The sequence below is a fragment of the Schistocerca nitens genome, chromosome 1 (assembly GCF_023898315.1).
Source record: "Schistocerca nitens isolate TAMUIC-IGC-003100 chromosome 1, iqSchNite1.1, whole genome shotgun sequence".
NCBI classification, from domain to species: Eukaryota; Metazoa; Arthropoda; class Insecta; order Orthoptera; family Acrididae; genus Schistocerca; species Schistocerca nitens.
This window is the reverse complement of record NC_064614.1, coordinates 966795339-966812528: the sequence shown is the minus strand read 5'-3', so window position 1 is coordinate 966812528 and position 17190 is coordinate 966795339. Positions and strand designations below refer to the sequence as shown.

Below are 17190 nucleotides of genomic sequence, written 5' to 3'. Positions count from 1 at the left end.
ACATGTTGAGTGTGAAAATTTACAATTTGATCACGTTGGAATGAAGCCTCATCCGTAAAGAGAACATTTGCACTGAAATGAGGATTGACACATTGTTGGATGAACCATTCCCAGAAGTGTACCCGTGGAGGCCAATCAGCTGCTGATAGTGCCTGCACACGCTGTACATGGTACGGAAACAACTGGTTCTCCCGTAGCACTCTCCATACAGTGACGTGGTCAACGGTACCTTGTACAGCAGCAACTTCTCTGACGCTGACATTAGGGTTATCGTCAACTGCACGAAGACTTGCCTCGTCCATTGCAGGTGTCCTCGTCGTTCTAGGTCTTCTCCAGTCACGAGTCATAGGCTGGAATGTTCCGTACTCCCTAAGACGCCAATCAATTGCTTCGAACGTCTTCCCGTCGGGACACCTTCAATTTGGAAATCTGTCTCGATACAAACGTACCGCTCCACGGCTATTGCCCCGTGCTAATCCATACATTTGTAAACATTGCACTGACTGCAAAACCACGTTCGTGATGAACACTAACCTGTTGATGCTACGTATTGATGTGCTTGATGCTAGTACTGTAGAACAACATTACCTTCCTTCAATTGGGCCAACTGGCGGTGAATCGAGGAAGTACACGACGTACTGACGGAACTAAAATGAGCTCTAACATTGCAATTAAGCGTTTCCGGACACATGTCCACATAACATCTTTTCTTTATTTGTGTGTGAGGAATAATTCCTGAAAGTTTGGCCGTACCTTCTTGCAACACCCTGTATACAAAGAAGACTTGGCTAGAACGTTGTAGTGAAATGCAAGAAGACCTGCATAAGATCGTTACTGGCCACAGGGAGCGGCAGTTGACCCTCAACATACACAAATGCAAAGTATTGCGCGTTATTATATGGTTACAAGACTGCTAAACACGCGTTGGAAGCAGTAACATCCAACATATCTAGAAATGTGCTTACGAAGCGATTTAAAATGTAACGACCACATGAAACTAGTCGTAGGTGTGGCAGGTTCCAAATTGACTCATTGGGCTACATCTGAGGAAGCGTGGTCCCGCCAGGAAGGAGATGATGGAGTCTCATACTCCTTCACAGAGCGTAGGGGGACGATGCGGGAGACCCGCACCGCCGTGCTAAGCAAGGTCCTAGTGGAGGTGGTTTGCTATTGCCTTCCTCCGACCGAAATGGGGATGAATGATGATGACGAAGACGACACAACAACACCCAGTCATCTCGAGGCAGGTGAAAATCCCTGACCACGCCAGGAATCGAACCTGGGACCTCGTGCTCGGAAGCGAGAACGCTACCGCGAAACCACAAGCGGCGGACAGCAAGGAGATAACATAACGAAATCCTTTCTCGACTGACACTTCAATATTGCTCGGCAGTTTGGGACTCGCAGACGTGCAGTACTGACGGTAAAGATAGAGAATACCCACAGAAGAGCAAGGCCTTTCGTGACAGGTTCGCTTAACAATCGCCAAAGAGTCGCGGAGGTGTTCAACTCCAGCGGCTGTAGCAAAATCAAAGGCTTTGCCAAGCACAGTATGGATTCCTGTTAGGATTCCATGAGTGTAGTTTCTTGGAAGAATCAACCTACGTGCTACTACTTGCTATCTATATCACGCGAAAATGGCTTGAATATATAGTTAGAGGCATCCAAACTCACACGGAAGCTTGGTAACAATCGTTCTTCCCGCGTACTATTTGCGGCTACAACGGGAAACCTGGAAGAGTTAATGGTACACGAAGTATCTCCGCCGTACACCATAAGGTAGCTTGTGGAGTACAGCCACAAATGTAGATGTAAATGAGGAATAGATGGACACGAGAAAAAATGGAAGAGTAAGCAAATCTGGTGTTTCAAAAGTAAGTTTACATTGAGCTTCGGTTCTGAGTTTGGACTTAAGGCGAATAGACAGGGACTATAATGGAAAATGAAGAAGTTCACTGTGAGGGACGAGGTGTGGTACGTGTGGTACGTGTGGTACGTGTGGTACGTGTCAGTGTCGTCGTAACTGCCGTCCGCTTCACGTCTGCTGTGCAGAGAGCTTCGTTAATTTAAGTATTAACTGTATTATTCTTACTTGTCACTTCTTCTTCCGTGTGTTTTTGCTTTTAGGAAGCTTTAATTATCAAGTGCTAGTAACAGTGTTCCATAGATTTCGTGTTTGTTTTGAATACAGTCAGAGAGTCCCTTTAGACAACCATAGTGCCAGTAGTGCTAGTGTTTGTTTTCAATACAGTCCAGAGACAGGTAGTGCTGTTTTCATTGTTTTCTACAAGAAGTGGCTAGCAACTACAGTTTAGTCAGTTTAGTCAGCCGCCTTTAGTGAATTAGCAGTCCAGTTAAAAGTTGATTAACTCTCTACAGTAAATTGATTTCTTAGGATGGATAGGATGTGTGACTGCTGTGTACGGACGCAGGAGGAGCTGGCCACTGTTCGCGAACAGCTGAATGTGTTGATGGCCGCAGTCAGCCGTCTTCAGGCTGCTGCCTCGGAGTGTAGCGGCAGTGGGGAGTCTGGTGCGTCGCATGGTACACCCCAGGTGTTACATGCTTCACCCACTGTCCGTGCTGTCGAGACATCTTCGCGGGTACCGGGCGCGGTTGGGCCACCCTCCCCCCAAGGGGAGTGCCGGGTTCAGCGGCGTTCACGGGGCACGAGGCGGAGGGTCAATGTGGAGGCTGGCCGTGCGGCATCGTCCGCTCTGCCTGTGAGTGGACATGTGGCCGCTCCTTCAGCAAGGTCCCAGCAGGCACACGGGGGGAGGGGTTTATTAGTTATTGGGAGCTCCAACGTTAGGCGGGTGATGGAGCCCCTTAGAGAAATAGCGGAAAGGTCGGGGCAGAAGGCCAGTGTTCTCTCTGTCTGCTTGCCGGGGGATCTCATCCGAGATGTGGAGGAGGCCCTGCCGGCGGCGATAGAGAGCACTGGGTGCACCCGACTGCAAATTGTTGCTCATGTCGGCACCAATGACTCCTGCCGTCTGGGTTCAGAGGTCATCCTCAGTTCGTACAGGCGGCTGGCGGAATTGGTGAAGGCGGAAAGCCTCGCTCGCGGGGTGGAATCAGAGCTAACTATTTGTAGTATCGTTCCCAGAACCGATCGCGGTCCTCTGGTTTGGAGCCGAGTGGAAGGCTTAAACCAGAGGCTCAGACGATTCTGCGGGGATCTGGGGTGCAAGTTTCTCGACCTCCGCTATCGGGTGGAGAAATGTAGGGTCCCCCAGAATAGGTCAGGCGTGCACTACACGCCGGAAGCGGCTACAAGGGTAGCGGAGTACGTGTGGAGTACACATGTGGGTTTTTTAGGTTAGAGAATTCCCTCCCTAGGCCCGACAAGACGCCTCCTGAGACGCAGCAAGGTAGGAGTATGCAAAATGCAACAGGGAATAACAATATTAATGTGCTAATAGTAAACTGCAGGAGCGTCTATAGAAAGGTCACAGAACTGCTCTCATTAATAAACGGTCTCAACGCCCATATAGTACTAGGGACAGAAAGTTGGCTGAAACCAGACGTAAACAGTAATGAAATCCTAAACTCGGATTGGAATGTATACCGCAGAGACAGGCTGGACAGTGAAGGGGGAGGCGTGTTTATAGCGATAAGAAGTGCAATAGTATCGAAGGAAATTGACGGAGATCCGAAATGTGAAATAATTTGGGTGAAGGTCACGGTTAAAGCAGGCCCAGACATGTTAATTGGATGTCTCTATAGGCCCCCTGGCTCAGCAGCTGTTGTGGCAGAGCACCTGAAGGATAATTTGGATAATATTTCGAGTAGGTTTCCCCACCATGTTATAGTTCTGGGTGGAGATTTTAATTTGACAGATATAGGCTGGGAGACTCAAACGTTCATAACGGGTGGCAGGGACAAAGAATCCAGTGAAATTTTTTTAAGTGCTTTATCTGAAAACTACCTTGAGCAGTTAAACAGAGAACCGACTCGTGGCGATAACATATTAGACCTTCTGGTGACAAACAGACCCGAACTATTTGAAACAGTTAACGCAGAACAGGGAATCAGCGATCATAAAGCGGTTACTGCATCGATGATTTCAGCCGTAAATAGAAATATTAAAAAAGGTAGGAAGATTTTTCTGTTTAGCAAAAGTGACAAAAGGCAGATTACAGAGTACCTGACGGCTCAACACAAAAGTTTTGTCTCAAGTACAGATAGTGTTGAGGATCAGTGGACAAAGTTCAAAACCATCGTACAATATGCGTTAGATGAGTGTGCCAAGCAAGATCATAAGAGATGGAAAAGAGCCACCGTGGTACAACAACCGAGTTAGGAAACTGCTGCGGAAGCAAAGGGAACTTCACAGCAAACATAAACATAGCCAAAGCCTTGCAGACAAACAAAAATTACGCGAAGCAAATTGTAGTGTGAGGAGGGCTATGAGAGAGGCGTTCAATGAATTCGAAAGTAAAGTTCTATGTACTGACTTGGCAGAAAATCCTAAGAAATTTTGGTCTTATGTCAAAGCGGTAGGTGGCTCAAAACAAAATGTCCAGACACTCTGTGACCAAAATGGTACTGAAACAGAGGATGACAGACTAAAGGCCGAAATACTAAATGTCTTTTTCCAAAGCTGTTTCACAGAGGAAGACTGCACTGTAGTTCCTTCTCTAGATTGTCGCACAGATGACAAAATGGTAGATATCGAAATAGACGACAGAGGGATAGAGAAGCAATTAAAATCGCTCAAAAGAGGAAAGGCCGCTGGACCTGATGGGATACCAGTTCGATTTTACACAGAGTACGCGAAGGAACTTGCCCCTCTTCTTGCAGCGGTGTACCGTAGGTCTCTAGAAGAGCGTAGCGTTCCAAAGGATTGGAAAAGGGCACAGGTCATCCCCGTTTTCAAGAAGGGACGTCGAACAGATGTGCAGAACTATAGACCTATATCTCTAACGTCGATCAGTTGTAGAATTTTGGAACACGTATTATGTTCGAGTATAATGACTTTTCTGGAGACTAGAAATCTACTCTGTAGGAATCAGCATGGGTTTCGAAAAAGACGGTCGTGTGAAACCCAGCTCGCGCTATTCGTCCACGAGACTCAGAGAGCCATAGACACGGGTTCACAGGTAGATGCCGTGTTTCTCGACTTCCGCAAGGCGTTCGATACAGTTCCCCACAGTCGTTTATTGAACAAAGTATGAGCATATGGACTATCAGACCAATTGTGTGATTGGATTGAAGAGTTTCTAGTTAACAGAACGCAGCATGTCATTCTCAATGGAGAGAAGTCTTCCGAAGTGAGAGTGATTTCAGGTGTGCCGCAGGGGAGTGTCATAGGACCGTTGCTATTCACAATATACATAAATGACCTTGTGGATGACATCGGAAGTTCACTGAGGCTTTTTGCAGATGATGCTGTGGTGTATCGAGAGGTTGTAACAATGGAAAATTGTACTGAAATGCAGGAGGATCTGCAGCGAATAGACGCATGGTGCAGGGAGTGGCAATTGAGTCTCAATGTAGACAAGTGTAATGTGCTGCGAATACATAGAAAGATAGTGCCCTTATCATTTAACTACAAAATAGCAGGTCAGCAACTGGAAGCAGTTAATTCCATAAATTATCTGGGAGTACGCATTAGGAGTGATTTAAAATGGAATGATCATATAAAGTTGATCGTCGGTAAAGCGGATGCCAGACTGAGATTCGTTGGAAGAATCCTAAGGAAATGCAATCCGAAAACAAAGGAAGTAGGTTACAGTATGCTTGTTCGCCCACTGCTTGAATACTGCTCAACAGTGTGGGATCCGTACCAGATAGGATTGATAGAAGAGATAGAGAAGATCCAACGGAGAGCAGCGCGCTTCGTTACAGGATAATTTAATAATCGCGAAAGCGTTACGGAGATGATAGATAAACTCCAGTGGAAGACACTGCAGGAGAGACGCTCAGTAGCTCGGTACGGGCTTTTGTTAAAGTTTCGAGAACATACCTTCACCGAAGAGTCAAGCAGTATATTACTCCCTCCTATGTATATCTCGCGAAGAGACCATGAGGATAAAATCAGAGAGATTAGAGACCACACAGAAGCATACCGACAATCCTTCTTTCCACGAACAATACGAGACTGGAATAGAAGGGAGAACCGATAGAGGTACTCAGGGTACCCTCCGCCACACACTGTCAGGTGGCTTGCGGAGTATGGATGTAGATTTAGATGTAGATGTACCTGCGTAGAGCTGCGGGGCCATGGCGAGAAGAGCCAGCAGCAGCAGGGCGGCCATCGTGGAGTTCTTCGGACTGAAGAGGCCAGCCGTCGCCACCCGTTTATATTGCGGCGCGTGTCCGCTATCGGGTAAATTTCCGCAAGTGACTTGAAGAAACCACTTCTGGAAGTCGACAGGACATGGAAGCACCCACGGAAGCTGACTACCTTTAATTTCGTAGAAGCTGCTTTCGCAAGCTAGAGGAAACGTTTCCTAGTTCCTTGAGCCTTTCTGGAACTACTCGCCGAACTTGCCAGTTGCTGCTAATTTTTGAGACACTCACAGAAGCTTTGCGTGGACAGTACGAAATGTCGGTGTTGAAGTACTTGTTGACCACTGAAAAAACGCAGCAGTTAATTTAAAGAGTCGAGTGTGTTCCTGTGTTGTGTGACACACACAATACGTGGTTTTCAAAAATAGTATTAAGAACAGTGCGCCTGTAAAATATTCCGTGGAGTGTGAAATTAGAGAAGAGGAGACACGTAAAAAAATTCACAATTTGCGCACTCAGTATCTCCAGGCAATTAATTAAGCGTTGACACGAAAAACTATACGAATTGGAGTTGATTTGTGTAGAAGTAAATGGGATTTATTTGATATTTACGTTTCACGCCTACTCACCAAACGAAAGAGACGACGATTGGATGAGTGAAGCAGATGTAATATTCATCAACAATGTATATTATCAAAAATGTATATAAGTTTACGCTGACATAAGAAATCATCGGAAATTTAAAGTCATTTGTATCGCCTTTCTTGTTCTCCTTCTAGTGATACAGAGTAATCTGTAAATTCTTTTCGCATTTCCTTGGCTGACGGGTCAGTTATGTATGTTTATGGGTTCCAGCGGTATATTTCTTTCTGCTCATTTGTATTTGCGCCAGCTTCCTGGAGTTTGAAAATCTTGAGAATCAAATGTACCAAGCGCGAATGAATGGAATTGGTGCTGTCGTCAGTTACTAGAAAGTTTTGGAGTGCACAAACCGCTCTGAAAATTTTCTGTAGTAGAAGAATTACTGTTCATAGTCAAAACATGTGCATGTAAGTCCCATAATTTTCAAATACAACGATTTCGCGTGGTTTGACCAATTAAAAAAGGATATATACATTAAAGTGCCAAAGAAACTGGAATAGACAAACGTATTCAAATACAGACATGTGTAAAGAGTAGGAATACGGCGCTGCGGTCGACAACGCCTATATAAGACAAGTGTCTGGCGCAGTTGTTAGATCGGTTACTACTGCTACAATGTCAGATTATCAAGAATCAAGCGAGTGTGAATTTGACGTTATAGTCGCCGCACGAGCGATCGGAAACAGCATCTCCGAAGTAGCGATCAAGTGGGGATTTTCCCGTGCGATCATTTCACGAGTGTACCGTGAATACCAGGAATCCGGCAAAACAACAAATCTACGACATTACTGCGGCTGGAAAAAAATCTTGCAAGAACGGAACCAATGACGACTCAAGAGCATCGTTCAACATGACAGGACTGCAGCCCTACCGCAGATTGCTGCAGATTTCAATGCTGAGCCATGAGAAGTGTCAGCGAACGAACCATTCAACGAAACATCATCGATATGGGCTCTTTTTATTGCCTGGGCCCGTCAACACCGACGCTGGACTGTTGACGACTGGAAACGTGTTGTCTGGCCGGACGAGTCTCGTTTCAAAATGTATCGAGCGGTTGCACTTGTACGGGTATGGAGACAACCTCATGAGTCCATGCACCTTGCATGTCAGCAGGGGAGTGAGCAAGCTGGTGGAGACTCTGTAATAGTGTGCGGCGTGTGCAGTTGGAGTGAATGGAACCCTTGATACATCCATTGTGCATTCCGGCCGACTTCGGCAAATCCAGCAGCACAGTACAACATCCCATACGTCCAGAATAGCTACAGAGTGGCTTCAGGAACACTCTTCTGAGTTTAAACACTTCCGCTGGCCACCAAACTTCCCAGACATGAACATCATTGAGCATATGTGGGATTCCTTGCAACGTGCTGTTAAGAAGAGATCTCCACCCTCTCGTACTCTTACGAATTTATGGACAGCCATGCAGTGTTCATGTGTCAATTCCCTTCAGTACTACTTCAGACATTAATCGATTCCATGCCACGTTGTGTCGTGACACTTCTGCGTGCTGTGCTCGCGTGAGCCCTACACGATATTAAGCAGGTGCACCAGTCTCTTTGGCTCTTTAGTGTGTAAAATGAAGCCCTATCCTTAGGAAGCCCCCAGCACAAAATCAGCTGTTGAATATTTTGGAATTTACTTGCACACGTTTTAACTATGAACGCAAATTGTCAAAGCGGTTTGTGCTCTCCAAAACTTTATAGTAACAGACGAGAGCAGAAATTCCATTTACTTCCCTCTTGACACACTTGATTCTCAAGTTTTACAAATACAAGGAGACTCGCACAAATTCTCGTATATATATATACACAAAGAGGAAGGGGGCAAGAGGGGGCGCTCCTCCCCCCTTCAGTGCCACCCCTGGAATCGGAAATAAGAAAATTTTATTCACTTACTGAGTGGACAATCATCAATTGTCAAGGATATTGAAAAAAATTTTGTGTCACTTATAAGAATTAGTTCTTGTGGCATGACACATGTTGCAACAGTCCCATCAAAAATGAAAATTATAGAGCGTGGTGCCCCTGCAACAATTTCTACCGACACCTACGAATGGATGCTTTTATGATTGCTGTAGACGTTGAGCCGGCCCGTGTGGTCGTGCGGTTCTAGGCTCTTCAGTCTGGAACCGCGAGACCGCTACGGTCGCAGGTTCGAATCCTGCCTCGGGCATGGATGTGTGTGATGTCCTTAGGTTAGTTAGGTTTAAGTAGTTCTGAGTTCTAGGGGACTGATGTCCTCAGATGTTAAGTCCCATAGTGCTCAGAGCTATTTGAACCATTTTGTAGACGTTGACTTTTTACTTGGTAGTCATTATGATCATAAACAGCACCAAAACAGCTTGGAAAATAGCATATACTTTCAAAATCATTAGCGGTCTGTAACCATTCTATTCTGGAAAACACACTCAATCCTACAAAAGTAATAAAATAAACTGTGAAAGAAAAGGAAAGAAAAGAGGGAAATACCGACGCTGTTATAACAGGCCAACTGAAACAATGCACAAGCCTACTGATCAGCGTCAGGTTTTTGAGTATTATAGTATACTGCGGTCGACAGGAAAGAACTAACAGTCAATTAGAAGATACTTTTTTATAATTAAAGAAAAAAAGAACACCAGTATGGGCATGGAAATGCGGAGTTTTCGACATGTCTTTCAGTTTGTTTTAGATTTGTTTGAGGTGATGAAGAGAGTCACGAGTGCATTTCATTTCGTAGGAAAAAATATAAAATGTCGTCAACGTCTTAATTCTTAGACACTGGGCATTACTATCTCAGTCAGAAAGAAGACACCGTGGCCATCCAGACATTCATCTCCAATGATTTAGGAAACGAAGAATCACGTAAAGCAAGTGTCTTGAAACTAGATACATCCGAAATGGGCGTGCGATTTATTTTGAGTACTTCCGTCCAGAATATAAAATGGCTAGATGTTATTTTATGTATATACACTATGTGATAAAAAGTATCCGGACACACCAAAAAACATACTTTTTTCATATGAGGTGCGTTGTGCTGCCACCTACTGCCAGGTACTCCATATCATTAGACATCGTGAGAGAGAGAGCTCGGGGAACTCAGGGGCTTCGAACGTGGTCAGCTGATTCGGTGTCACTTGTGTCATACGTCTGTACGAGGGATTTCCACACTGCTAAACATCCCTAGGTCCACTATTTGCGATGTGATAGTGAATTGGAAACGTGAAGGGACATGTACAGCACAAAAGCGTACAGACCGATCTCATCTGTTGACTGACAGAGACTGCCAACAGTTGAAGAGGGTCGTAATGTGCAGTAGGCAGACATATATCCAGACCATCACACAGGAATACGAAACTACATCAGGAACCACTGCATGTACTATGACAGATAGGTGGGATGGGACAAAACTTGAATTTCATGGTCGACTGGCTGTTCATAAACCACACATCACACCGGTAAATGCCAAACGACGCCTCGCTTGGAGTAAGGAGCGTAAACAATGGACGATTGAACAGTGGAAAAACTTTGGGCGGAGTGACGAATCACGGTACATACTGTGGCGATCCGATGGCAGGGTGTGGGTATGGCGAATGCCCGGTGAACGTCATCTGCCAGCGTGTGTAGTGCCAACAGTAAAATTCGGAGGCGGTGGTGTTATGGTGTGGTCGTGTTTTAAATGGTGGGGTCTTTCACCCCTTGTTGTTTTGCGTCGCACTATCACAGCACAGGCTTACACTGATGTTTTAAGCACCTTCTTGCTTCCCACTGCTGAAGAGCGATTGGCCGGCCGCTGTGGCCGAGCGCTTCTAGTCTGGAACCGCGCGACCGCTACGTTCGCAGGTTCGAATGCTGCCTCGGGCAAGGATGTGAGTGTTGTCCTTAGGTTAGTTAGATTTAAGGAGTTCTAAGCTCTAGGGGACTGATGACCTCAGATGTTAAGTCCCAAAGTTCTCAGAGCCATTTGAACCATTTTTGAAGAGCAACACGGGGATGGCGACTGCAACTATCAACACGATCCAGCACCTGTTCATAATGCACGGTCTGTGGCAGAGTGGTTACACGACAATAACATCTCTGTAATGGAGTGGCTTGCACAGAGTCCTGACCTGAATACTTTAGTACACCTTTGGGATGTTTTGGAACGCCGACTTCGTGCCAAGCCTGACAGGCTTCTGACGGATCTCATGCGGCCTGGCATAACTTCACCTCTTGCCTCAACCTCTTCTCCCGGAGGAGAACTTGCTCACTGGGTCTTCACTGTATATTTCGTGTAAGCTGGGCGTGCAACAGCGACGGCTAGTGCGCCATACTGTACGCGCGTCGGTTGTTACTGCACCTCAGTATGCGAAGAAATATAGTTTCAGTTTGATTATTACATTATGTTGTATACTGTAACTACTTTTTCCATGAAACGATACAGCTTTTCTGGCCTATTTTTATTTTCTGACTGTGCTAGATGTACATGTGTTGGCCGAATGTTTCAGAAAAGCTTTTATACTCAGCTTTGTTTCTGCGTTACGTATAAACCTTCATTTCAGATTGCCTGAGTTTGTGCTGTTGGTGTATTTTGTGCTTCGCAATGTTTGACAGCATGATGCTTGTGCCTTATTTCTCAGGTATTGAAGCTGTTTATTCGCACAGATTAGTATATGCTTATTTGCAAATCTAAAGTGGTTTTTGATCGTCACATCTAGTGTAATTTTCCTATCGTTTAATAACATAATTCCATTTCCAGTTTCTTCTTTTTTAAGAAAATGTTAAGACAAAATGTATCTCTTTGAAAATTTTAGTAACTCATGTTCACTGGCAATTTTAGTCCAATATGCGATGTTTTCCACTAAGACTCGTTTCTTAGCTTTTTATCATACATTGGTTCCTAGAATTAAAGCAACAAACCGCTGTTTCGCCGTTATGTGTCCAATTCACGATATAATCATACAAACTGTCAAACAGATGTGCGTACGATCGTGTTCTGCCCGGAAGATGGCATTCCGGTCAACGGACAACCATGCCAGCAATGACGTCAGGACACCTATGAAATGGGGTGCGACGTGTAGATGACCAGGATGGTGCGTCCCGTGCAACGTACTTCAAGAAAATGACGGCGAAAAGTCTACACATACGACGACCGTATTGGATCTGCGATCTCTCACGGTCACAACCGACAGCAGCGAGAACAAAACAAAAAAGGCATTTTTAAAAGCCAACTGACGCTTTAGCCCCAAATTAAATATCTTGCAAATCAACGTAGAAGGGATCTCCAGAGACAAATGCGAACACCTAAGCAGACTGGCAACTGATAATACCATCGACGTAATGGCTCTTCAAGGAACTCACCACCCATCAGAAGCTCCTGAAGCAAGAATTTGTATTACAGAATATAAGCTGATAGCACACATACCATCTACTAACTATGGGTCAGCTGTGTGTATCAGGAACGCTCTCAGTCACTATAGAATAATTGAACAAGAACAGCAACATGGCGTTGAAACAATAGCCATCGAAATTAACGGTGTAACTATCATGACTACTTACAAACCACCGTAAACAACTTGGGTAAATTCTGTTTTTCCCAACTTCCTTCACCCTTGCATATATGTAGGAGACTTTAATAGCTGTCTCACTAATTGAGGATATAGCAACACTGATGAAAACGATGAAAAGCTAGCGTAGTGGATAGAAAAAGAAGATATATATGTGAACTACGTTGCCAAGGACCTGAAAACATTCCGATCCGCAAGATGGAACACAAAAACCAACACAGACTTGCGTATGTTCAGCAAGATACTAATAACGTCCCTCTACCCCATACAAAGAAAGTATTAAAGAACTTCCCAAACAGTCAAGACAGGCCTACGTTAGTCACCGTGGGTACTGAATTCTCCCTAGCAAACACCATCAGGTGGGCACGATGGAACTAAAAAAGCAAACTGGCCGCAGTATACCAAAGAAAGCGAACACAATATTCGATGGCTCAGACCTAAAGCAGAAAACTATAAACGATTTATCGGGATGATAATCAGTGCTACTGAGAGAAACATACCTCGAGGCTATCATAAGGAATATGTAGCTTGCTGGGATGAAGTAACTGAAAAGCTATACCAAGATCCGAGCGGTCTAGGGCGCTGCAGTCATGGACTGTGCGGCTGGTCCCGGCGGAGGTTCGAGTCCTCCCTCGGGTATGGGTGTGTGTGCTTGTCCATAGGATAATTTAGGTTAAGTAGTGTGTAAGCTTAGGGACTGATGACCTTAGCAGTTAAGTCCCATAAGATTTCACACACATTTGAACATTTTAGACCAAGGTCACAGCGAGAGCGTTGATAACGAAAAGTGAAAACAAACACTGGAATCATTAAACCAAAAACGGAAACAAGGATGAAAAACATTAACATCAGAGCTGAACTTTACCACTCTAGCAGAAAGGCATCATCACTACTAACGAAATTCGGCTCCGCTTCTTCTAAAACCATTAGTGAACCAACCTTACGGGCCTCACAGCGCAGCACATTAAACAACGAGCTGAAAATGTTCCTCTGGACAGAACAACTGCAGCTGAAGTAAAGAAAGAGTTAGACGAAATCGTCAAAAATCTTCAACCTCACCCCGATTACTTGAAAACCTTCGCAGAGTTAGAAATAAAAGAAGCGGTTAGGAACCTCAAAAATAGGAAAGCCGCTGGCACGGTTTTACCAGAATTCGTCAAACCCCTAAGGAAGAACAGCTCAACTTGGCTAAAAGCTTCCTACAACAACGTCCTCAACACCGGGAAGATCACACAACAATTTAAAATAGCTCACACTACAGCAATACTCAAACCAGGTAAACCACCCAAAGATCCAGCAAGCTATCACCCAGTAGCATTACTGAGCGTAAGCTACAAAGTGCCAGAACGATTCTTTTACAACCGTATCTATAAGGCTAAAGATGAAGTGATACCACCATTCCAGTCATGCTTCCGCAATAATCGTAGCTGCTGCGAGCAGGTACTGGCTTTGTCATCATACAAAAAAGCTGCCTTCCAAAGAGGACTGAAAACATCAGTGCCATTCGTAGACTTAACAGCGGCCTACGATACTGTTTGGCTGGATGGATTCATCCTCAAACCGAAGAAAGCGATCCCATGCCTTCAGCTCACGACTCTCCTGAAGAACATGCTCACCAATCGCAACTTTAAAGTGACAAGCGGAATAGATGTCAGTAACTCTTTTAAGATCAAGAATGGTCTACCTCAAGATTCAATCCTAGCACCACTACTATTCAACCTCTACATCAGTGAAATGCCTTACACAGTGAGCAAAAAATTCGGGCAGGCTGACGATCTGGCCATAGCAGCGCAAAGCAAATCTCTCGAACAAGGGGCAAAGACGTTAACCGATGATCTTGAAGTTCTTAACAAATACTACAGAAGATGGTGTCTGCACCCAAACCCTTCTAAGACAGTAGTAAGCGCATTCCACCTAAACAATGAAGCCGCCAATGAAAGAGTGTTATTTGACCAACAGAGGGTGAAACATAACTTCCATCCCAAATATTTGGGCGTAACACTGGACAGGACCCTAATCTACAAAGAACACCTTAAAAATGTTGGTCAGAAGGTCAAAACACGGAATATTATTATTAGGATGTTTTCCCGTGATTACTGGGGCGCAGATACATCAACTCTACGAACAGCAGCAACGTAAATAGTCTACACAACTGCAGAATACTGTGCTCCTGTCTGTCAAATAAATCATCATACCAACATGGTAGACGTGTAGGTCCACGATAGCATGCGTATTATAACTGGGAGCTTACAATCTATCCCAATATCACATAAATAGAAGACGCAGAATGCTTACCCATTCAAGACGTCATTAGAAATTTACCAAATCACCGACTGAATTCACGAAAGCCGACATGGAATAACAGCTAATTAAGAGGAGAGGATAGCTTCAACCATGCACACGCTTGGAAAAAGGAATGGGAGAACACAACCAGTAACTATCACCTTATAACTGACCCCTCAAAAGCGCTACAAGGATTCGATTTTGCTATGAAAGACTGGGCTAAGCTCAACCCTATCCGAAGTGGCCACAGTAGATGCAAGGCCACGCTCTATAAATGGGGATTCGTAGATTGCCCAAGCTGTGACTATGGAGCGCCTTAGCAAACTCTGGATCACATTACAAAAGTGTGCCCCACTAGGAAATTCAGTGGATCAGAAGAGGACTTCATCGAAGCCACGCAATGAGCTATGAATTGGATCCAAGATCTGGACATCGATGTATAACCAATAGCATCTAGTCTCGCATTATACATGGCATATTTCTGTATATCACATTCACATGTATGAGAAATATTTTATCCACTAATTCATTATATATATATATATATATATATATATATATATATATATATATATATATACCCCCCATGAACCATGGACCTTGCCGTTGGTGGGGAGGCTTGCGTGCCTCAGCGATACAGATGGCCGTACCGTAGGTGCAACCACAACGGAGGGGTATCTGTTGAGAGGCCAGACAAACATGTGGTTCCTGAAGAGGGGCAGCAGCCTTTTCAGTAGTTGCAGGGGCAACAGTCTGGATGATTGACTGATCTGGCCTTGTAACATTAACCAAAACGGCCTTGCTGTGCTGGTACTGCGAACGGCTGAAAGCAAGGGGAAACTACAGCCGTAATTTTTCCCGAGGACATGCAGCTCTACTGTATGATTAAATGATGATGGCGTCCTCTTGGGTAAAATATTCCGGAGGTAAAATAGTCCCCCATTCGGATCTCCGGGCGGGGACTACTCAAGAGGACGTCGTTATCAGGAGAAAGAAAACTGGCGTTCTACGGATCGGAGCGTGGAATGTCAGATCACTTAATCGGGCAGGTAGGTTAGAAAATTTAAAAAGGGAAATGGATAGGTTAAAGTTAGATATAGTGGGAATTAGTGAAGTTCGGTGGCAGGAGGAACAAGACTTTTGGTCAGGTGATTACAGGGTTATAAATACAAAATCAAATAGGGGTAATGCAGGAGTAGGTTTAATAATGAATAAAAAAATAGGAGTGCGGGTTAGCTACTACAAACAGCATAGTGAACGCATTATTGTGGCCAAGATAGACACAAAGCCCATGCCTACTACAGTAGTACAAGTTTATATGCCAACTAGCTCTGCAGATGATGAAGAAATAGATGAAATGTATGACGAGATAAAAGAAATTATTCAGGTAGTGAAGGGAGACGAAAATTTAATAGTCATGGGTGACTGGAATTCGTCAGTAGGAAAAGGGAGAGAAGGAAACATAGTAGGTGAATATGGATTGGGGGGAAGGAATGAAAGAGGAAGCCGCCTTGTAGAATTTTGCACAGAGCATAACTTAATCATAGCTAACACTTGGTTCAAGAATCATGAAAGGAGGCTGTATACATGGAAGAAGCCAGGAGATACTAAAAGGTATCAGATAGATTATATAATGGTAAGACAGAGATTTAGGAACCAGGTTTTAAATTGTAAGACATTTCCTGGGGCAGATGTGGATTCTGACCACAATCTATTGTTTATGAACTGCAGATTGAAACTGAAGAAACTGCAAAAAGGTGGGAATTTAAGGAGATGGGACCTGGATAAACTGAAAGAACCAGAGGTTGTAGAGAGTTTCAGGGAGAGCATAAGGGAACAATTGACAGGAATGGGGGAAAGAAATACAGTAGAAGAAGAATGGGTAGCTCTGAGGGATGAAGTGGTGAAGGCAGCAGACGATCAAGTAGGTAAAAAGACGAGGGCTAATAGAAATCCTTGGGTAACAGAAGAAATATTGAATTTAATTGATGAAAGAAGAAAATATAAAAATGCAGTAAATGAAGCAGGCAAAAAGGAATACAAACGTCTCAAAAATGAGATCGACAGGAAGTGCAAAATGGCTAAGCAGGGATGGCTAGAGGACAAATGTAAGGATGTAGAGGCTTGTCTCACTAGGGGTAAGATAGATACTGCCTACAGGAAAATTAAAGAGACCTTTGGAGAGAAGAGAACCACTTGTATGAATATCAAGAGCTCAGATGGAAACCCAGTTCTAAGCAAAGAAGGGAAGGTAGAAAGGTGGAAGGAGTATATAGAGGGTTTATACAAGGGAGATGTTCTTGAGGACAATATTATGGAAATGGAAGAGGATGTAGATGAAGACGAAATGGGAGATATGATACTGCGTGAAGAGTTTGACAGAGCACTGAAAGACCTGAGTCGAAACAAGGCCCCGGGAGTAGACAACATTCCACTAGAACTACTGATGGCCTCGGGAGAGCCAGTCATGACAAAACTCTACCATCTGGTGAGCACGATGTATG

General features: G+C 44.4%; 1 protein-coding gene across 4 annotated transcripts in view; it reads right to left on the bottom strand.

Moving 5' to 3' along the window:
- Positions 1-6289, bottom strand: part of LOC126195066 (uncharacterized) — a 284997-nt gene extending 278708 nt beyond the window's left edge. For all 4 annotated transcript variants that reach the window (XR_007538553.1, XR_007538552.1, XM_049933533.1 and 1 more), the window contains exon 1: positions 6209-6289. Coding sequence is in view for 2 of the 4 variants with exons in the window: in XM_049933533.1 (XP_049789490.1) it covers positions 6209-6263 (55 nt within the window). In the remaining 2 variants the exon portion in view is untranslated. The remainder of the gene's footprint in view (positions 1-6208) is intronic.
- Positions 6290-17190: the final 10901 nt, after the last annotated feature.